Below are 23,217 nucleotides of genomic sequence, written 5' to 3'. Positions count from 1 at the left end.
CATGGAAAAAGAGTATGAACTATTGCATTTTAGTAATTTTTACTAACTTTCGTTTTTAAAAACTAAAAATCTAAATAAGTACATTTTGATTTTTGAGTATGAAGTAATTCATTTTTTTTACAGTATGAAAGAAATACATTACAAGAAAAAGGTCAATTTCTAACGGACAGATTCTAACAGACCCAAATTCCATCAGAAAAACCAAAATTTTTGACGAAATTATACTCCATCAGATATTTCCGACAAATTTAAAAATTCCGTTGTAATGGAAATTCCGACGGAATTTATATTCGGCGAAAATTACATAGGAACTTATTTTAAAAAAATAAAAATAAAGCAAACCCTAACAACCCTAAACCCAACCGCCTTCTTCATTTCCGCCTCTTTTTCACTTTCTCCTTCTCACATTCTCCTCTCCTCTCCTCTCCGGTTTCTCTTTCCTCTGTTCTTTCTCACGCCTCTCTCTTTCTCCTCTTTTCTTTTTCTTTCTTTATTTCTTTCTCACGATTTTCCCTCCTCTCCTCTACTCCTCTTCGTCTATGAAAATTAGCACAACGTCACAAATTTTGCTTAATTTGGCCAAAATGTAGGTTTTCATATCAAAGCAAAGATTTTCATGGTCAAAACAAAGGTTTTCGCACTCCCTCCGTGTTTTAATAAGTGTTACACTTCCTTTTTTGGCAAAAACTACATTAAAATATTATATTTCGCTCCTCTCATGGTCCCCATCCAAACCACTACTGCTTTTTTTATTATATATTTCTTCTCAAATTCATTACTTTTCAATAAACCATTAACCCCACTATCTTTCTTTTACAATTTTTTAATACTCCAACTACTCCTCTTACCTATTATTTTATTTAAGTCAATTAAATTGCCTAAAACTATGCGGCGGTCAAACTGTAACCCTTAAAAAAACACGGAGGGAGTAACAAAATTTGGCCAAAATTAAGCGAAGGTTTAAATGGTCAAATTTGACCTAGAGTTTTCATGGTCGAATTTAACCATTTTAAACCAAATTCGAGATGAAATTCAAGGCCCTTTTTGGTTTAACAGGAATGTTTTCTTATTTTTAATTTCTTTCTTTATTTTTGAAATTTTAATAAATCCATTTTATATGATATGATTTCTACTAATTTCCGTGCATGTTTTGGTTAACTTCATTATTTTTGGTAAAAATTTGGTGGTGGTGGTTTCAGTTTGGTGTGGGTGAGGTTGTGTTGTGTTGGTTTCAGTTGTGGGTTAGGATTATTGGTGGGAGTTGTTTTGGATAAAAATCACACATGCCATGTGGACCAACCAATGGACAACACATGTCAGCCTAGGATAAGTCCAAAGTGGACCTATTGTAACACCCCCAAATCTCTCTCTACGGAAATACAAGTATAATAAGTATAATTATACCGTAGAGATAGACTTAGGCGTATTACCGTCGCGTGATTACGCAAGGCTACTCAAAATACTTAACTCAATAACAAAATTTTGCAACGGAAACTTCAATACTCCTCTTTATTAATAATTATAAAAATAGTAACATTGTCATGAATACTCTAAATAAAGACAATACCAACATTTCTAAACTAGGTGAAGCAAATCCCGGGACTACCATATGCTCATTCATGACTCCACCTAAAAATAATCAACACTGCTTACCATTACGGTAAACAGGGCGGCGAACCAAAACAAATAAGAAATACGGATTAGCAAATTATGCTAAGTACGATAAGTGCAAGATAATGTAAATTCAATTTATTTGCAAACATGCTTTAAAACCAATTCTAATAATTAATCCAATAATTCCAAAACTCATGATTCAAAACCGGCCAATTCCAATGATTCAACATTCAAAATAATTGAGAAACCAATTCTTTTAAAATCCAATTCCTTTTTGAACCAATTACTTTTAATCCAAATCCTCACCCAAGTGTGCACTCCCCCCAAGCTAGTCTCCTTATATTACAAGGCTATTCTTGAGGAAATACTAGGTCATACAAAGTCCATAGTCTTATCAATAAACCAAATCCGCATAGTGGGATTACCAACATGCTTATAAAGCATTAATAATAATTCAATGGTTCAATAAATCCTTTTCAAATCCAATAATTCCAATATAATTCAAACTCCATTTTAATAATTCCATATACTTTTAAAATCAAAACCTTTTAAATAAATACTTGAGAATAAAATCTCATATTACTAACTTTTCAAAATCAATAACTCTTCCTTGAAAAACTTTTTATTTAATTCAATAAACTTTTCAAATCAAATCCAAACATGATAAGTAATTCAAACCATTCAAAACATGATTTAAAAATCAATCATTCAAAATAGTTTTATCAATACCTCCAAACTTAATTTATTTCAAAATCACAATTCATATCAATTTAATTCAATCACCAATCAAATCATATAAAACATGTTATTCAAACCAATCACTTTCAAAGGCATTTAGCCACCTAACGTACCTTGATCCTTGCTTAGCAAAACATACCAAAAGAACCTCATGAATCTTGATAGAACACACCCTACAAATAAATATAACCTTAATCAATATAAGGTTAACAAATAATTATAAACCCCCAACTATATGTACATGAACCTTTTAATTAATTTCTCATAAACATCATAAAAATATGATTTTATATAATTAAAACTACTCATAATAATTTTTATAAATCCCACATAATAATAATAATAATAATAATAATAATAATAATAATAATAATAATATTAATTGAATAAGAGAAGAGAAGAAGAAAAGATAAGAAACCAAGGAAAAGAGAAGAATTGGATTTGCGTAGGAAATAATAGGCAGAACTTGCAGAGGCTATAACTCCTTTGATATAGCTCTGAATTGGGTGATTCTTGAGCTTAACCTCAAGGACTTTTTTGAGAGGAACAACTTTATGTGAAACATCAATACCCCAAAAACTGACCAGAAGTGCCCGAAAATTGGCTTTAAAGATAAACGGGATGATTTGTGTAAAATTGAGGAGAAGAAAAGAAGAGAATTGGTGTGAAGAATGTGAGAGGTATGAAGGGGTATTTATAGGCTAGTATGAGCATGAATTATGGTAGGAAAATGTAGGCAGAATTATGGTAATTAGGGTTTAAGAGATTACTTGGAGAAGTGAGTAAAGAAATAAGGAAAGTTCCAATATTAATGTGATTGTGTATAATTGAATATGGAAGATATGTATGTCATGAAAAATATAAAGGAAATTGGAATTACTTGGGGAATAATTAAGAAGAATGAATGGCAAGAAAATATGATGATTGGATACTAAAAAAAATGGAGAATTAGAATTAATGAAAATAGGAGATTCCCTTACTAGTATTTAGGAAGATTTTGCTCGGTTTAAGGAATAAAAATAATTGTGAAAATAATATTTAATAATTAATTAATTAAATACCAATTATTCACCAATAATTAACTAAGAAAATCAGATTTTCTATACATAGAAAATCCGAATTTCCTAGCTAAATAAATGGGAATTTTCGGCCATTTAATATAATAAATAAAATATAATTTTACTTTAATTAAAATATCCGAAATATATAAATAATCCGGTTTTTAAGATAAGATAAATGGATAATAAATCTTATCCAAAATAATGATTAGTTTTCAAAATGCTTTTGGCGCCAAAATTCAAATATTATTTTGGCTCCAAATAATAAATTTACTAAAATACCCTTTTTATAAAATACTTCTTAACTAATTAATTAGAAAATACGTATGAAAATACGGGGTATTACACCTATCCCCCCCCCATTTGACACGTGGCGCTCCCAAAATTTGGGAGAAAAGACAGCCTTCAGGGCCCAAATTCGGAGAAAGCCGCAATGTGGCACAGCCCATCAGAATTAGGTCCGAGTGACCTAATAAAGGGCACATTTACCAATGATCCTATGGTAGACACCTAAAAATGTCTCCCCAAAACCAAACCCGATGACGAATAACCTTTCACCGCCATTATTGGTCGGGTTGATTATTTAATCTTTGGAGTGCTTAAATCCATATTTCTATTCAATACATTAAAAAACCAACTCAATTCCTAGCCCATTTCCCCAAACTATACTCAATCATCCTATCAGCACCTCTCACATATCAATCAATCCAACTACACAAGTCACCGCTTAAAAGTAGAGAAGAGAAACAGAGGAATAACATAAAGCAAACACCTTTTATTATCAATTGAAATTACATGTCATAACTAAGTTCTCATTACAACTCAAACTGCATCTACTTCAAAACAACAACCAATACGACTAAATACATAACAACAAATTTTACAACCATACGAACAAAATCAGAAAAGTCATCTGTCTTTTTCATGAACTCAATGAATTCTGCCCTAAGTAGTTGAACACATAATGCTTCTGACATGTCACTAGGTCTGCTACCAACATCCCTCACAATGTGTTCATCACTAACCCACACGAAAAAGTCACAGAGCCTGCACTTGTAATAGGGCCTTCTAGGGTCTGCAACTGAGTTTGAGAACCTGATGTTAGTAGCTCTTGGAGGATCACAGTTGCAGGTAATGGTTTTAACCCACAAGCCTCTATTGTTTCTGTTGCTTGAAATGGATCTTGTCGTAGAAGAGGAAGCCATTGCAGAAAAACTGAGTAAGAAAAAAAAAGAAAGTAAGAGAAAGAGGTTGCAGATAAAAGTATGAAGAAGATGACCTTGTATATGTAACTAAAATGTGGTGGGACTTGTTTTTTTTTTTTTTTTTTGAAAAAAAAGGAGGGAACTGTTGGAGGGAAATTAAATGGGAGGGCTTTGAGTTCTTTTCCTCTTTTTATCAATAAAAACGTGTTAGATTAAGAAACTTAACGTTTAATTAGCGGTGTAGTTACTGTTGTAATTAGTTGTTAATTATGAGTGTACCGTTGATAGTGAAAATTTAAGGAGGTGTATCAAAGGTAAAAGCCAAAAGTTGGAGTGTACTAGTGATAATCTCCCAAATTATGACAAAGATTATCTTTCTATAATCTCTATCACAACCAACTTTATGTTGGTGTCTTGAATTGGGCTTGCTCAAGCCTTTATCATAGTAAGTGACCAACTATACAATTTTGGTGAGTGGTTGGAATCTAGTATAAAATTAGCTAGAATTGGCTATGTCTAAGAACACCAACAAATTCAAGTCAAATTATAATATTTAGGTCTTCCACTAGGCTATGGCTCTACAAAATCAAGCCAATTTTATGAAACACTATTTTTAATCGATCAAAAAACTTTATTATAAATTATCCCAATAATTCGTAGGAAAATTTCCTACCAAACCTACCATGACTTACTACAAAACTAATAAAGTTTACTAACAACAATCTTATCTTGATTATTAAAGGATATACTTAAATCTTTATATTTGCAGGGAGTAATACCAATATAACTTGGAATTCAAATTGCTACAAAATGCTCACAAATTATTCTTATAGAAAATCAGTATCATACACCTCACACTCTGCTATATGAAAGTTTTTAAAAAAATAATTTATTTTTATTCTATTGACACCATTTACTCAATCATCCTATTAGCACCTCTCACATATCAATCAATCCAACTACACAAGTCACCGTTTAAAAGTAGAGAAAAGAGGTTAAATAACCCCCTACTAAGCAATTATTCCGTCTCAATTTACTTGCTTCGTAACTCTTCTTACGTATTATTACCCTTATTTAATCAATTTATTTATATAGAAAAAGTCAAGAGATGGTAAACCAAAAAGATAAATAAAAAACAATAACAATAAACAAAAAATCCATTTTGTCCTAAGACGATTCCTTCCTTAGTCTGCTACTCAATCGTTCGTGTCGAGGCTTCCTTGCTTCTCCTCTCTTCTCTTCTCTTCTCTTCTTCTTTTTTCACCATTTTCTCTCTCCTCCTCTTTCTCTCTCCTCTTGCCATCGTCGTATTATAGCAGAAAAACACAGAGCACAAAACAAACAAACAAACAAATCCACCTTCTAACACAAAAAGAATTTCCTCACTTTCTCTCTCCTCTATTTTTCTCTGTCTTCTATTTCTTCTCAGATTTCCGAAACTTCGAATATCTGATCTTCTTCCACCGCTTCACTTCCCCCTATTTCCCTCTTTTTCTCTCTCCTCCAGGTTTGCTTCTTCTTCCCACTTTTTTATTCTCTTTTTTGTTTTTATTTTATTACCATTTTTTCTTACTTTTTTTATGTGGGTTTTTTGATTTTGGGTTAATTTTCGAGTTAAAAATGGAAATTATTCTTCTACTTTTGTTTTTCAATTCTGGGTATTTTTTTGATTTTTATTTTATTGTGTTTTAAGCTATCCCCAAGTTTGATTTGGGGTGTTTTTGATTTTATATATGTTTGTTTGTAATTTGTTTTGATTCTTGATTTTTTTTTTGGTTTGCAGGGATGCCATCTGAGTTGGGTTTGATAGTGAATTCAGTTTTTCGAGTTGAAAAACAATGTAAAAATGTTGGATTTTATAGCATAAGATTTAGGGTTTTTGGATTGGTTTAATTGGAGTGATTTCGTTGTTTGTTGGTGAGAAATTAAAAGGAAGAAACTGTGATTTTGTTTCCAATTTAGTTTTGGGTTGATGGGGAATAAGCTGGGGAAGAGGCGACAGGTAGTGGATGAGAAGTATACACGGCCTCAAGGGTTGTATCAGATCAAAGATGTTGATTATAAGAAGCTTAGGAAGCTTATACTCGAATCGAAGCTTGCCCCGTGCTATCCCGGAGGCGACGAGTGTGATTGCGGCATGTTTGAAGAATGCCCCATCTGTTTTTTGGTCTGTATCGTTTCTATTTTGGTCATTTGTATGAATGTGTTGTCTGTGTGTATTTTTTGGGTTTCATATGGTTGTTGCAGTATTGAATTCCGGTAGGGGGGAGGATGATGTGCTTAATCATGTTATATTTCTATGTATTTCTTTTAGGTATATGTTGGATTCATATGCTTGATAAGTTGTGAGCTTGGTTTACTCGGACTCGGGTACCCATGTTCCAAGGGTCCGACTTGGCTATTTTGTGAAAATTGTCCATGGTTTTGAACTAACATGAAGTGTCTAAGTGTCCTAAACATGTCTGAGTGTCAAGGTTGTGAGGTTTCAAATATTCGATTTTTGGAGGTCACGAATTTAGCATCAATTTTGGTAGTGTCATGAGAACAGGAGGAATTCCTTGTTGTCTAGAATGTGATGCTGTTAGGCTATTATAAAAGGAATAGTGTTGATGTAGACTGTCTACAGCCCTTTATCTCTATGTTCTCATGTATTGATTAGTTTTTGAAATAAAGGAAATTTGTTCAATTTTATTCGTGGAAAATTTACCCTTGCTTTTTCCCCATTTCTTAAGGATTTTAGACTGACTATAGCATAAAATATTTTTGACATTTCTAAGTAAACTGTTTTGTTCTTGCAGTATTATCCTACTCTCAACCGGTCCAGATGTTGTATGAAAAGCATATGTACAGGTACCTGTAAATACAGTCTTTTTATATTTTCGTATCATTTAATGGAAGTTGGTGGTTAGGATATCAAATGTATTTGGCTTATCTGTCTCATTTGTTGGCAGAGTGTTTTCTACAGATGAAGAATCCAAATTCAACTAGACCTACTCAGTATCCTTCTTTATGATTTCCCTTATTCTATTATGTTTGTAATGTCAAATTCTTTACATAGGATTGGATTTTCTGAATGGTTTCATCAGGCTGAGACACTTGGCTTCCCTTAACTTGTATATAGATGTCCGTTCTGTAAAACTTCAAATTATGCTGTGGAGTACAGGGGAGGAAAGTCAAAGGAGGAGAGGGGAATGGAGCAAATAGTAAGACATGCTTTTGTGACATACTTGTCGTACTCTTTTCTCATTTTACTAGGATTGGTGCTTATAGTAGTTGCCAATTGCTAGTTGATTCTGAAGACAAGCGCTTATGTTTCTGTTGGACACTTTAACAGGAAGAACAGAAGGTTATTGAAGCCAAGATTCGGATGCGGCAGCAGCAGATCGAAGAGGAAGAGGAAAGACAACATGGAAAAGAAGAAACAAGCCCTTCAGATAGAGAGCCTCAGACAGAAAATATTGGTTGTAGCACATCTGGTGGTATAGAGTGTGAAGAAACAGCCCCTTCTCAAGATTCAAGTGGTACACAAATCCTCAGACAACCCCAGTATACCAGACATGGCAGGTGCGTCATTGATTGACATCTTAAATTGGGGCACTATGTTTTAGCTAGTTATATGCTTACCTGTGATAATTTTTCCTGTTGTTCTGAAGTCCAAAATGGTTATATGTTTTCTTATTATCTCTCCAGTAAAGGATCTTCATATGTAGATATTAAATAGGTTATTAGAAAAAATCTTGCTGCCTTCTTTTTTGGCTTTATTCTCTATTGTCAATACTTTCTTATGCAGTTTGGAATGTAATAAGGAATACTTAGGAAAGTGTATCTAACATCTCTAAGCCTTTCTAATCCTAAGAGGACAAAGAAAAAGCTTTTTAGTAGTTTTTTAGGTGAAGATTTCTTGGTTTAATTTAAATGTTGGTTGGTTATATACATTTATAAAGTAGTCTAAATTCAGCTGAGTGGAGTGCGGTTATTGGTGGGAATATGCGGTAAGATTAATTTATTAGAAAGTGGCTGGCCATTGAATCTCTCATCTGTTAGGAATCATTTTCGCAATACGTATAGCTGTATTACAAGTTAAAATGAGGTAGTTGAGTACAAATACTCTCAGATGGAAGAAGGAAATTATTGCGAAAATGCTCCTAACTCAATCAAACATATAATTTAAGATGGAGGAAGAGTGGATAACCAATCCCATCGAGATGCTTTCATGTCTCTTGTTATTTGTTTGAATAAGTTTTTTTTTTTTAATGGTCCCAATTCTGTCAAAGGATGTTTAATATAGACAAAATTATACATATGTATTTTCTAATATGTTTATAAATTCATATAGGATGCTCTTATATGATTTTCTTGTTAAGATTTGATGGCGGTTTTGGAATGGAAGTCACCTGTTATTTATGTAGCTTTATCATTGCTACTGTTACCAGAGAAACTGATACGGTGTCACGGGAAAAAAATTAAAAATTCAGCTGCTACTATTTTTTGAGTGATTTGACGTCTAGGTGATATTAAGGAAGTTTGTTCGTGGATAGTAATAACAAAATTCCATGGAAGCATAAATTGCATGAGATGCTATACCTTTTTGTATGAAGAGTGGATTGATCCTGCATAAGTATTTGCAATTTATGCTGAGGGAAGGAATAAAACCTCTGTTTGGCAAGTTACCTTGATGGCTTGACCAAAACTATCCCATCCAAGATATTGATGATAATGGTGATAAAGAAGTCTTACCGTCCTTAAGTACTCATACTTGCAACAAGTGGAGCAAAATTAGTTGGGACAAGTGTAACTTATAAAGAGAACTGAGCTTCTTCATGAGCAACTGTCCAAATATTGGTTTCAAATTTTCTCCAATTATTTACTTCACTAATTGAGTATAAATGAAATGTATGACAGGATTGATTTCCATTTCAGAGTTCCTTTCGTATCTACTTTCTTATCACGGGAACCTGTCCTTATATTCCTAATTGTGAACTTTTCCTTCTGACATCTCTGTTAACATTTGACTTGGATTGTAGAAGGTCGTTACTCCTTGCTGAAATAAACGGTGTATCATGTATCTGGATATAAAATTACAGTTTCTTTGTAGTAATAGTTAGGTAATATACCCACCTACAATAGGTGGGTAGCAATTTCAAAGAGAATTGATTTCTCCCTATCATGTTGGAATAGTTAGGTAATATGAATTATAATCTATTAGCGTTATACCTCCAAAAATTGAAAGATCTCAAATGTATGATTGTACAAAGGTGTGCAAGTGAACACTGTTGGTTTTGGACTTATTCATAGTTAGTAATCTGTGTCATTTTCTGTCAAGAAAAACTTGAAGTAGAGAAAAGTATAATATGCTTGAATTGGACTTTGATAGTCGATCAGGATGTGTAGTTCAGATTTAAGGTTGTTCAAGTTTTCTGACATAATATCTTTAACCTTTCATAGTGAACTATCTTTCTCTTGCTATTTGTGTGATGTTGGCCTTACGATGGGCTCCATGAAAAGTTTTTTAACATCTGCTCAATTACTTGTTAAACGCAAACATTGTCGAATTTTGAATTTGTAAATCTATTTTCAGTTCTTATTTAGAGCTGGTGATTCATTTCCTTTTCTTCTTTTTAAGTTATTATGACAGCTTGCCTACGAAAATTTTTGAACTTTCCAGACTTCTTTATAGGATAATATGAAAATGTATGTAATTTGTTTTGGTACATGGACATCTATAGTAGGCTTGGGTACTGACTACTGAATTGGCATACAGACCACAATAGTAGGCATGGATCTGAAAAGCCTTATGATTTTGTTTAATTTGCTGTGACCAGTAGCCTTTGGATCAATATTTAAGGAGAGGAGAAAGGAAGTGTAGTTGGTGCACATGGTGACATGGTTTACTTTCTCACCGAGAGCACTGAATTGTTTTCCCCACATCATCTGTATAAGGGCAATATATGTGAATCTGACTACTAAAAGCTTACCAAGTATAGTATGGTTAAAGTAATACGAAGTATGACATTTCTATTTTAGGAATCTTAGTTTGGTAAATAAAATGGAGCAAGTATTTAATTGTGTTAAATTTCCTAATTAGAAATATAATTATAGATATGGGCCAAGGTGAAAGTATGTGTCCTGTCCTATCAATCTGTCTCTACTCTCTAGTCATCTAGTTACTATGTTTTTTTTACCTCTAAGCTCTTTTTTTTTTTTGGGATTTGATCTTAATTGTGATTATTGGATTAACTAAAGCCACCACACGCCTCTGTAGATATGTTACCCAAACACAGTGTATTTTTCAGTGTACCTACGTAAATATGGCCTAGTACAAATTCAGTTTATAGATGATTGGGGGGGGGGGGGGGGGGGGTTATAGATGATATGTTGTTTGATTGTCATTATCATTATTGGATAAAACTAAAGCCTCCACATGCCTCTGTAGATATGTTACCCAAACACGGTGTATTTGTCAGTGTACCAATGTAAATATGGCCAGCACGAATTCAATTATGTCATAAGGGTTGGGTATGGTAATTTGCACTCAGATACTACTGTGCATACAAACCAGAGATCGGTGATAGGGGAGGGAGAGATCTGGGTGAAAATTTGTTTTCAAGATTTTCATAGAATGGTTAAAATTGAAATTTTTTAAGATCTAGGATTGAAAGAAAAAGCACGGATTTTGTCAATTTATGATGGTCTACCATAGATGTAAGAAGACTTTTGGGCTTTTGTTTTAAGCGTGAGGGTGGAGAGGCCAGCCTATATTGATGGCCAGAGCTCTGGATCTGTTCGACTACTCCAGCAGCAATCGTCCATTTGTTTTGCTCAATGCTTTTCGATCCTTGGTGTGTTGGCTGGACTTATTTTCTATCCTTTTCAGTTTTTGTTGTACTCCTGAGTTTGCCAGGATCTGAAGTTACGATTTCAGATTAGTGACTTTGTTATTTGGTAACCACACATACATACATATACCTAAACCTAATTACATGCATGGAATTTGAAAGGCCTTTAATACATGGAAATTTTGTTGTATATTAGTAAATAAAATATGGTCAAAGCTGATTGGTGAATAGTGCAAAAAGTCAAATAGTTTTTATATTAATTTATTTTATTAATTCTTGTGTTCCCTTAAGTTCAAACCCCCCCCCCCCCCCCCCAACCAAAAAAAAAAAAATCCCTGAGATATGGTGCTATTCTGACATGATATCTGACAATTGTGATTAACAATTTGGGCTCCAGCTGCACCCATTCAATAGGGTTTACTTTGCCATGTATCCATCAACATCATTGTTTATTTGTTTTTCTTCTGTAATGTTTTCTTGTTTGTTGTAGGGGCCTTTATAGCACTTTATATCAGAACATCATACTTTAAATAGTAGTTACCGCTTGAAATTTGTTGAAAACCATGAGTTAACTCTCATTCAGCTCCTTTTCTTCTTGGTGGTGCGGTCAACAGTTGTCCATTGTGCCATTATTTAGGGTACCTGTCTCAAGTTTAGAACTTTTATTACTTTGCTTATTTGCAAATAGGGGTTTAGTTTGTGTTCTCGAATCTTATTTTCTTTGTAGTAATATTGTGGTAGTGTTGGGATGTTTTTCCAGTTTGCTTCTGCTTAAAAATTGATTCAGTATCAATATCCAACTCTTCTAGCCTTATAAATCTTGCTAATATGCTGTTCTTGATGCAGGGATGATGAATTTGACCTGGATCTTGAAGATATTATGGTTATGGAAGCTATCTGGCTTTCTATACAGGTAATAATTGAACCTTCAAGTATTAAGAAATGGATGCAATAATTTAATATTTTCGTTTTCTTATATTATATACATAGATGCAATAATCTAATATATTCATCTTCTTTTATACAAAGAAGCCCACCTAAATTTTTCAGGAATTATTCCAGCTTTTATGATTCTTATTGAAAACACACAAAGATCTCAAAATGAAAAATCTGATTCCTTGTGTGAATTTTTTTTACAAGAATCAGGTTGCCTAATTTTCTCAAAGGTAAACTCTAAAATAGTGGCATTTTCGATATAAAGTCAGTAGCTTTTTGTTGATGGGTTCCCCCTTTGTGGACTCTAGGTAAACTTTCAGTTGGAACTTTTATGCATAGGATATTTTTGCTCATTTTGATGTGACTATTTATTTTATTCATATGAACATATGATTGAAAAAGGTTATTTACTTGCTGAATCAATTATTTTTGCCTCATAAAGGGTTGTTGATGCGCTTAGTTATCTCTATGCTCTGTAAATTTGTAGAAATTATTATATTTACATGTCTTGGGAGAAGACTCAAGAAGTCAAGAATATTATTAGATGAATTCTTCAGTATATAAATACATGGAAGTTCCTGGACTTATTATTCAACCAAAATTATGCATGTGCAAGCGTTTGCGTGTGTATCTTTGTGTGTATGACTCTCATTTGTCTGGTTGACGCTTCCTTGGTGATTCAACAATCTTATTCTTCTATCGTCTGTTTTGAGGTTTATCTTTTTATTGTTTATATTTATTCCATTTTTATTTTTCTTATTTATTTTTACTCTGGATATCCTTCTATCCTTAATTTTTACACTTTGAATTTTATGGTCTCCAATTCACACCTTTGACCACAAATACATTCAATAAGCTATGAATCAAAAACCTATTTTTACAATTTATTTCAAGCTGTACCTAAAAAAGATCCACATGATAAGGTTTTGATGTTTGTAGTTTTAATTTTTTATAGTCAAAGATTATAATAGTTGACCTTAAAAGTCAAAATGTAAAGAATAAAAAGGAACTGCAGGAGTAATATATAGACTTTAGAGCATCTGATACACACACAGACACAAACACAGGTGAAAATTGAAACATTTCTGCCTTTTATCTCAACTGAAATGCCTTGATCAGTCCGTTATAGCATATTAGTGATCAAAACCTGGCTGCTCACATGAGGCTTTGAGAAAAGGGGTTATATTTGTGCTGTCTTATCCTTTAACAATTATGCGCTACTCTTGTTGGATTGTTGACGAAACAGGTGGAGGAGGGTGCTAGGAGATAAAGGTTTTTATTCAGTGAGACTGATTCTTTTCCAATGTAAAAGCTTGATCGTTATCAAACCCTGATCCCTAAACTAGTATTCGGTTGATTCAAAGAACTTTGTTTATCTTTACACCTGCTGATCTTTGTCTATCTTCACACCTTCTGATCTTTGTCTTCTGTACTGTTTGCCTTTTCCTCATGTTAATCTAGGAGAATGGAAGAGCAGAATATTCACCTTCTAATGATGCTGTTCCTGAGCAATATACAGTTGAAGATCGCCACATGTCACCAATGACAGCACCAGTAGCTGGATCATCGTCATCCCCTTCTGGTGGTCTTGCTTGTGCAATTGCAGCCCTTGCCGAGCGCCAGCAATCTACTGGAGAATCTTCCACCAATTATAGCGAACCTGTATCACGGTTAGACATGATTCCGAGCAGTAGCAGGAGTTCAAAGAGGATGAAGAAGACTCAGAGAAGACATGCAGAAAGCTCTTATAATAAGGAAATTTGTAATTCAAGGATGATAGCTGAAGGGTGTGAGGTTGGTCCCGCATTAGAGGTTACCGAAGTGGGGACTAGCTATGTTGACTCAGATGACTCTGAAGGTGAGGCTATTATAATGCCACCACCACCACCTCCGCCACTAATGCATCATAGGTGGAACTCCAAGAGGGGAAAAAGTATCCAAAGAAAGTACTCTTTTGGGAGAGCCTCGTCCAAGAATTTGCATGATCGAAGGATGGTAGCAGAAGAGTGGGAGTTTGACCGTGGCTCAGAGGTTGCTGAGGCAGGGACCACTTATGCTAGCTCTGATGAGTCGAATGAGGACATTCAAGTCGCTTCACAGACACTACCATCACCACCTCTACCTCCTTATGTAGTCGGAACGAGCAGTGGCTGTTCAGATGGGGAAGAAGATCATGTTGAGTACCTACTCCCTCCACCACCACCCCCACCACCACCATTTGTTACAGATAGTGGCTTCCAGTCTTCGATCCCAGCCCCCATAGTTCCAGAAAGTTTCGAGGAACAGATGATGTTGGCCATGGCAGTTTCGCTAGCTGAGGCTCGAGCTAGGACTAGTGCTCAGGGAGTTGCATGGCACTAGGTTTAGTAATCACGATTGTATCCTGTTATCTCTCCACTCCCCCATCTCTGCCCCGGCTGTCCTGCTTCCATCAACAAAAATGCAAAAAACAAAAAAAAAAAAAAAGAGCTCATTATCCTCCCCATTTTAATCTTCACACACGTATGTATTAGTTAAACTGAAGAGCAGATTTCAGCGAGTGATAGGTTTGTTGGGTTTTATGGTATTTGAAATGATTAATGTGCCTCATGATTCTCCCCCTCCCCCCTTTTCCTTTTCTTTTCTTTGCAGTTAATAAATAATGTTGTAAGTCGTTTTCGAGGTGTATGATTGATTGTTTAGGCAATCTGGTCTTGCAATGTAGACCTGGCTAAGATTTCTGTGTCTCAACTCTCAAGCAAGCTTCTGATGCAAATTAGGCAACCGTTACTCAAGTCACAGGTGCTAGATTTCATTTGAAGAGTCAACAGCTCAGTTTTTTCTTTGGCAACCGTTACTCAAGTCACAGGTGCTAGATTTCATTTGAAGAGTCAACAGCTCAGTTTTTTCTTTGGCAACCGTTACTCAAGTCACAGGTGGTGGTGTTAACATGAATCAACTCTAATGAATTTTTACTAATACAACTTGAATCAGGTGCAAGTTAATAAAGATTGCCATGAACTCATGAAGGCCCCAATTGGTTTGATGTGATATGTTTTTAGTGTAAAATATATTCTCAAGGCAAAGTACAATTGCAAATTAGTTTTTCTTTGTTTGATTGTATAAAAGAAAAGTTAAAGAAAGAAATAAATAAATAATAAATAAATAAAAAAAAAAGTGAAAATGTGAGGATGGATGAAAGGAAAGTTAAAAAAAAGGTAAGGAGGAAGATGTGGCTTCTCTTGTTTTGTAAAGGAAAATGCTTTCTATCAAAGTTGTAAATTTTCATCATTGTAAAAATTGTTTTTCGTACCTTAACAAACTAAATAAAGAAAATTGAAAAAAAAAAAAAAAACTTGTATATATATTTTTTTCCATGTAAACATTTTGCATCAAACCAAACGGGTCAAATTGAAAAATAGTTGTAACCTGATATGGTGCAAGTACAAATAGCACAATAGTAGTCGTTCAAAGAAATGGATTAGTGATCTAGTGTATATATTGAGATTGAGATGACTATAAAAGTACTCTCTTTTTTTTTTAAGAAGGTTTTTTTTTTCGTGCTCTAGGTACTCTATGTTTTAAATAAGTATAACATTTATTTATACCGTGATATGTATGCCAATGCACAATTTTGACCAATCTTGTATAGTTTGTTAGTTACGAAAAAAAAAAAAAAAAACCTTCTATGTTGTTTTTTTTTTTTTTTTTTAAATTGCACCATTTGCCTTTATTCATGCTTTATCACTTGTCATTTGTGTTCATTCGCCAAATACCCTAACAACCCTTGTAAATACTTTGTATTTGATAACTACAATTGTCCCCCTGTTGGGAAAATAGATCTCATGCGAATGCCCAGTAAGTTGATTATACTATGCTCAAATACATACAAAGCTTGTGAACACATATGTTACATATGAGATATTATTGTACCATGCCTTGCCCATGACTATATATATGAAGCTAGGGGCGGAATCAAGGGGGGCTGGGGTAGGCAATGGCCACCCCCTTGATTTTCTATAAAAATTAATTTTCATACATATAAATTCATTTGTGGTGGTTAGCTCAGTTGGTTGAGCATAGAACACGTGTGAATCCATTATTGTAGTGTAGTTGAGTGTTTGACTCTTGCTTTTATCATTTTTTAAAATTCTTTCATCCACAAAATTTGATAGTGGGCTATGTACTGGCTTAGAAAGGCTCTATTTTGTAATTTTCCAGCCAATTTATTTTTTAGAGAAATTTACACAAAAAATTCACACATATTTAGCATAAATTTTCCATATATATTTCAAGGGGATTAAAATCTTATGTATTGTCCCTAATGAAAATTTTCTGGTTCCGCCACTGTATAAAGCCGTGTAAATGTAAAATTTACAGTTCATCAATGTTCACTATTTCTCCATTTAAAATTTCTCATATTTACTTCGTATTTTTTTCCTTCTCTTATTTGTTAGTATCACTCCAGCAATTTTGGTGTATCACCTTTTCACTTTTTTCTTAATTTTAGAAAAAATTTTACCTTTTTTTTGAGGGGATAGAAATTTTTTACTTTTGATACCAACAGATTACCCTATTTTGATTTTTGGTACCAATCTAATTTTCAAATTTATTTTTATTTTACTAGTATACCTTCAAAATTTAAAAGTATAAATTTTGGTACCCACTAACAGCATCTGTCAAAGAACCATTAGTGGGGCCCACTGGTCAACTGATTTATTATTTTTTTTATTGTTTTGTGCGCCGAAAATATTACGTTAAGGTTTTGGGGTCATTTTAGTTTTTAAGAGTCCGAATTAAACATGGAATCAACAAAAAAACGTAAATGCCTAGTTTTGCGTGTTAAGAAATGTAGAGTTAACTAAATAATTGGGCCCTCAATTTTTAATTTTTTCACTGTTTGAATACCCCCTTTTTTTTTCTTTCCGGGTACTCATACCCTTTTTCTAGCCAAAAAAATAAAATCACCTAAAAGAATTGAGTACCTTTGGTTAAAAATTGAGTACATTGGGTTAAAATTAACACCTCAACACCAATTTTCACGCAAGAAGTTGTGGGGTCCACCAAAAAAAATATTCTTTTTCTTTTCTGGAAAAGTGTCAGCAAGGTTTGGTGTGGTTTAGTGTTTGGATTGTAGCCAAATTTGGGGAAAAAGACAAGAATTGTAGCTATTTTTTGAGGTATATATTATTCTCCAGTAATCTATTTGTTGTTTTCTTCCCTTTTTTTTTGAATTTTTTATGGTGTTTGAATCAATCAATATCAGTAATATATACTAAAAGACACACCATCAATGACACATGTCAGTTTCTGGTGTGTCCTTAGTATTTTTTAAAAAAAAAAAATTAATAGAATATTTATTTAAGGAAATTTTTGTAAAATTTAATTACTATATAAATAGAAATGATATTTACTTTTTTTTTAATATTCACATTCAATTAACTAATTAATATGGAAAATAGAATAGCAAAATATAATCTTTGTAAATATTTTTAAAAAATACAATCTTCCACTGTAAGTTTTTATGTGGCAAACACAATATCCGTTTCAAGGATACAATTGAGATAGACAAAAATTAATGACTAAAAACGAGATATACGTACAAAAATTAATGACTAAAAACGAGATATACGTACATATATGATCACTGATAAGTATATACGTACATAATTTTTTTGTCAATAACCGTGCATGGCACGGGACCTAACCTAGTAGTGTAAATTTGCGAGTTAGGGTTTTTGGTTTTTGGATGAAAATGAAATAGCAATGGTGATTCTGTTTGTTGTTTTTTCGATTTGTGCTTCTGATGTAGTATGTTGCTGCTTTTTGTGATTGATGTTATTGAATTGTGGGTAATTGTTGAAGAAATTGCGCTATGGTTTTATCAAAAATAAATTTTTCCGTCACAAAACAGGGGATGTGTTGCTCGAACATTTGATGGGTGCATGTGGCAAATATGGTTGTTTTTTTGTCAATTTCAAGTCCTTTACTTTAGATCATGGTCAGTTTAATCTGTATAGTGAAAAATGGCTGAGCGAGGTGCATAAATTGAAACTGATAATATTGAAGAACATGTAGCCCCTTGTTTTGGTCTTCAAAGTGCTCATCCAGTGCTCTCTATGGATGACGTTATGTTAGTGCATGTATTCCCCTAATTGGACAACAAAAGCTCTGTTGCTGTTTCACAGACTTGTAGCCATTGGAGGAAGGTGTGGAAGAACAATGATGATGAAGTGTTTTACAATGTGTTAACATGGTGGTTAAGATAGGTTGATTAGGTCCTAGGTTGTAACTTGTAAGTAGGATTGGATAGTCCCTTGAAGTTATTTTTAGAAGGCTAAGGGATTTATTTTGTCAACATGTTAGGAAGCCTATTTATTTATTTATTTATTATTTATTATTTATTATTATTATTGTTATTATTATTATTATTATTATTATTATTATTATTATTATTATTATGAATTGATGTATTTAGATCCTAACAAGTATTTAGGGCACATTTGATTGTATTTAGGTGACTTTCGATTGTATGTCAATGTGTTGGATGACATTGTGCTTTAGGGTAATTGTCATGTAATTTAGGTCACTTTGTCATCACATTAACATTATCTAATTATAAGCATTTGACAAGTAATGAACTGATCATATCTATATCTATACTAATCTATTAAAAGGCGTTACTAAGAACGTCTCTGTGCCACGTAGACCATGCCACGTCACCTACTCCATCTCTCATTATGCCACATCATCACTACTCAATCAACTAGAATATTGTTTCATATAAAAAAATGATGATAATGAGATTTGAACACCCAACGTTTTATAAGAAAGATAGTTACTTAACCATCTAAGCCAATCATATAAATATGAAAATAATTGTATATAATTGATAATCACAAGGTCTAATTAAAGTAGCAACCGGTGCAACGCCCGGACTACACACTAGTTTTGGATTTATATATGTGTTTACTAGTTTAAAGATAAATGTTGTTTACTTTTTGTTAATTATATGCATCATTATTGTAGATGAAAGACATTCCTATGTCTGTAATTGTACACTATGGAGGGTCATGGGAAGAGACTCCAACCCTTGTTTGTGTTGGTGGGACCACTAAGATCTTTGATGAACTACCTGCTGATTTGAATACTACATATTTTAAGAAATTCACATATTCTAGTGTATGATGACATTAGTAAGTTACACTATTATGATCCATTGAAGAAGGTTGATGTTGGAGTGAGGTTCTGAAGTTATGATGATGCCACATTTATGAAGTTTTTGAGCTTGCTGCACATTTATAGAGTTATGGATTTTTTTTGTGGAACATGAGGAAGACAGTGAAGATGAACTTAATGGGAGGGGCACATTCACCTCATTATTAGGTAGAGCCAACCCTGTGGTGGGAGGTACAAACCAAGCACCAGAACCTAGAGAACCTATACCTGTTGTGGATGAGATTGATTGATTATGATGATGAAGGGAGTGATAATGAGGACGTAGAGGTATTAACTGCTAGGGAACAGATTGCAAGTAGCCAAAAAGCAGAGATATTGGTTTTTACACCTACCCAAATGGATTTAAGAGACAGTCAGGGGTATGTACAAGTCATATAAAGTTAAAAATTTGCTTCTTAATTCAGTCAAGTTAATTAATTAATTAATTACATATTCAATGAGTAACAAATACAAGCTAAAAGGAAAACCCCTAATTCAGCAACAAATACTTTAACTGAAACAATTACAAGACTATGAAGGTACACCCCCACACACTCAATCCAATAACAATACTAATTAGCAAAATGATAACAAAGCTTTGGTATTGAATCTTCTTCTTCAAATTGAGCATGTCCCGTTCCATTTTCATTTTGCGGTTAATCATCACCACCATTTCACTCCTCAACTAGTGTTAGGCCCGGGCAATGCCCCGAGTTATTGCATTATTTCCATGATAAAAATCTCTATCAATATTTAATTTTTATTAAATGACATCTAATATGGTAATAGCTTAGTGGCTAACTCGCTGGAATTAAACTTGAGGTCGTGGGTTCAAATCTTGTAAGAACCATATTTTTAGATATGGAGTAAAAATCAGATTAAATGAGGAGAATACCACATGTCACCTGAACTTCTTTAGAAACGCCTTGAGGAGAGCGCCACGTAGCACCTAAACTTCTTTAGGAAAGCCTTGAGGAGAGCGCCACGTGACACCTAAACTTCTTTAGAGACACCTTTTAATACTTATTATTATTATTATTATTATTATTATCATTATCATTATTATTATTATTATTATCTCAAAAACAAAAGTCATACAACCTACACCAGATTAGTGGGAAGCCGAGATACAATCTGGGCCCCCACTCCTCTAGCTATTGCAAATCCTACCCTAGTGAAGATATGAGCTGCAACACGAGCCCCAATGTCTTGCGTCGTCGAGAACCTTTGAATCCGCTTCAGTAACGCAACAGCCTCTTTCTCTAATTCCCCAAGCGAAGAAAAGGAGAAGGGAATGAAACCATATCCAAACGCCTGACATCGAGCTTCATACTTAACCCGCTTCCGATGAGCGCAGCTGCATCAACCACAACCCGCTCAGGAATGAAGTCAGATAGCCCTGACTGTGTCAAAGGAGAAGACCCTGTCATATCAACACAGACATCGCGACCACGATCCCATGAATAAAGTAACACATCTGCAGGTCTGAGGGCCTCGTCGTTCCCTCCAGCCAACCCAATGTCAACCTCTTTTCTCGCTGAAATCCCAGAACGATAGCAAACATCAACAAGGGTATCCCGAACAACATTATGTCGATGTTTAATACCCACAATACCAGCACAAGACACCGCGTGATCACCGAAAATATCTCCAGCAAAAACCCTCGAACAAGCAGAGCACAACGTCGAGATAGAGAACAATGGAACACCCAACCTATAGGACAACACACAGCGATAATCATTATCATTATTATTATTATTATTATTATTATTATTATTATTATTATTATTATTATTATTATTATTATTATTATTATTATTATTATAGATTCTATTGGATGAGGCATGTCATCAACCTATTCAAAACAATTGCATCCATTGAAGCGTTTGTAATTCTCAGATATCTTGAACCTCATGAATGGAGTAATGGATGTTTGGTTGTTCTTGAAACTCTATGCAACACTCTTTTGTTATAGTGGCAGAAGTCCATAATCCTAATTTCACTTTGCTCTTTGCAGGTCTTCAACATAGAAGGGAGCAAGCTGGGCTGATTTTTCTGGAATTCTTGCAGTGATTTTTTTTTTTTATTTATTTTTTTGGTTTGCAAGGATTTTTTTATGGCTTTTTTTTGGTTGTTGTAAACTCGTTTTGATAGCCTCCAACGACTATTTTTTTTTTTGAAAACAAATTACTTTAATTAATGCATTTATTTATTAAATTTAATTAGTATTTAATTACCTATAGTTAACGATGAGTTAGAGGTGAGTTAGTTGACCGGATTTTGGGTTAGAGTAACCAAAGAGTGAAAAAAATAAATTGGGTACCTAAAGAGTGAAAAATCTAAAAATTGAGGGCCTTATTGTGATGTTAACTTAGAAATGTATTGGTTTGCATTTCATTAATATTTTTAGCCATGAAAATTGTTCAGATAAGGTTACATGGTTAGTTTAGTTCCTAAAGATCCAAATTAAGCTCAAAAAAATGCAAAAATATTTTGTAAGTACCTCATCAATAACTATATACTAAAAGCGAAATCAGGAATGATACATGTCATCTCCTGGTTAAAAATTTTCGAGTTGTGCAAAATTTGTTTATTTGGGGCACAATCGTCTTTTCAAATACTAGTGGAGGGGTACATGCGTCTTTTCATGTTCTAGTTGAGGGGTACATGTGTAATTTACTCACCAAACAGTAAATGCAAGTTGCAAACAGTAATTGGACAGCTCACCAAAAGTATTGAATAAATGACCAAACTTTTTCAATATATTTACCGAAATGCCACCAGATTAACAAAAATTCATTTATCTGGCAGACAACCTTGTATTTGCCAAAAAATTTCCCGCTCATTTTACTTCCCATTTATACGCAAATTCTTTAAGGAAATAATTTTATAATTATTCAAAATATCTTTCTCCCAGTTTTCTTAACAATTCTAATAATAATTCTCCATATAAACCCAACAAATATTTTTTTTACATATACTTAGTATTTTATATTAGGTATTATTTTTGAAAAAAAATAAACCTATATTATGTAAATATTATTAAACAATACTTCTCTATATTATCTTAGTTTTCAATAATAGTATTAACTTTTTTTTCTTCCAATTTTGTTACTTTTGTTATAATGTTTAACTCAATTAAAAATAAAATCATTTTGTTAACACACACACACACACACATATTACTCCCTCCGTCCCAAAAAGAACGACCCATTTAGTCAAAACTTTGTCCCAAAAAGAATGACCCATTTGCATTAAAACACCCACCAATATGCTACAATATTTGTGCAAAATTAGCTTCCCCATATAAAAATTTGATTTTCCATGTTATTTTATTACTTTCTCTCTCTATTTTTTTACAAACCCCATGTAAATTTAACTTTCCAGTATATTTTTACTTCTTTTACTTAACTTCCTTAATACCCGCGTAATCAACCCAAATGGGTCGTTCTTTTTGGGACGGAGGGAGTATATATATATATATATATATATATATATATATATATATATATATATATATATATATATATATATACAGTGGCGGATCCAGGATTTTTAAGGTGCTGGGTCACTGTCACCTGTATCGATTATCACTCATGGACCGCATACCGGAGGTGGATGAATTTTGTGATA

At 33.4% G+C, this 23,217-nt stretch overlaps 1 protein-coding gene across 1 annotated transcript; it reads left to right on the top strand.

The window, feature by feature from the left end:
* The first annotated feature begins 5,784 nt into the window (after positions 1-5,784).
* On the top strand, positions 5,785-15,090 carry LOC145604633 (E3 ubiquitin-protein ligase DA2L-like). The gene is made up of 8 exons (XM_081660537.1): positions 5,785-6,122; positions 6,399-6,782; positions 7,414-7,465; positions 7,567-7,612; positions 7,737-7,818; positions 7,950-8,179; positions 12,298-12,364; positions 13,849-15,090. Exons 2-8 carry the CDS (start codon positions 6,588-6,590, stop codon positions 14,746-14,748), a joined length of 1,572 nt encoding a protein of 523 aa, XP_081516663.1. The 5' UTR covers positions 5,785-6,122; positions 6,399-6,587; the 3' UTR covers positions 14,749-15,090.
* Positions 15,091-23,217: the final 8,127 nt, after the last annotated feature.

This window comes from Chenopodium album, chromosome 22, assembly GCF_948465745.1.
Source record: "Chenopodium album chromosome 22, dcCheAlbu1.1, whole genome shotgun sequence".
NCBI classification, from domain to species: Eukaryota; Viridiplantae; Streptophyta; class Magnoliopsida; order Caryophyllales; family Amaranthaceae; genus Chenopodium; species Chenopodium album.
This window is presented reverse-complemented; position numbering and strand designations above follow the sequence as displayed.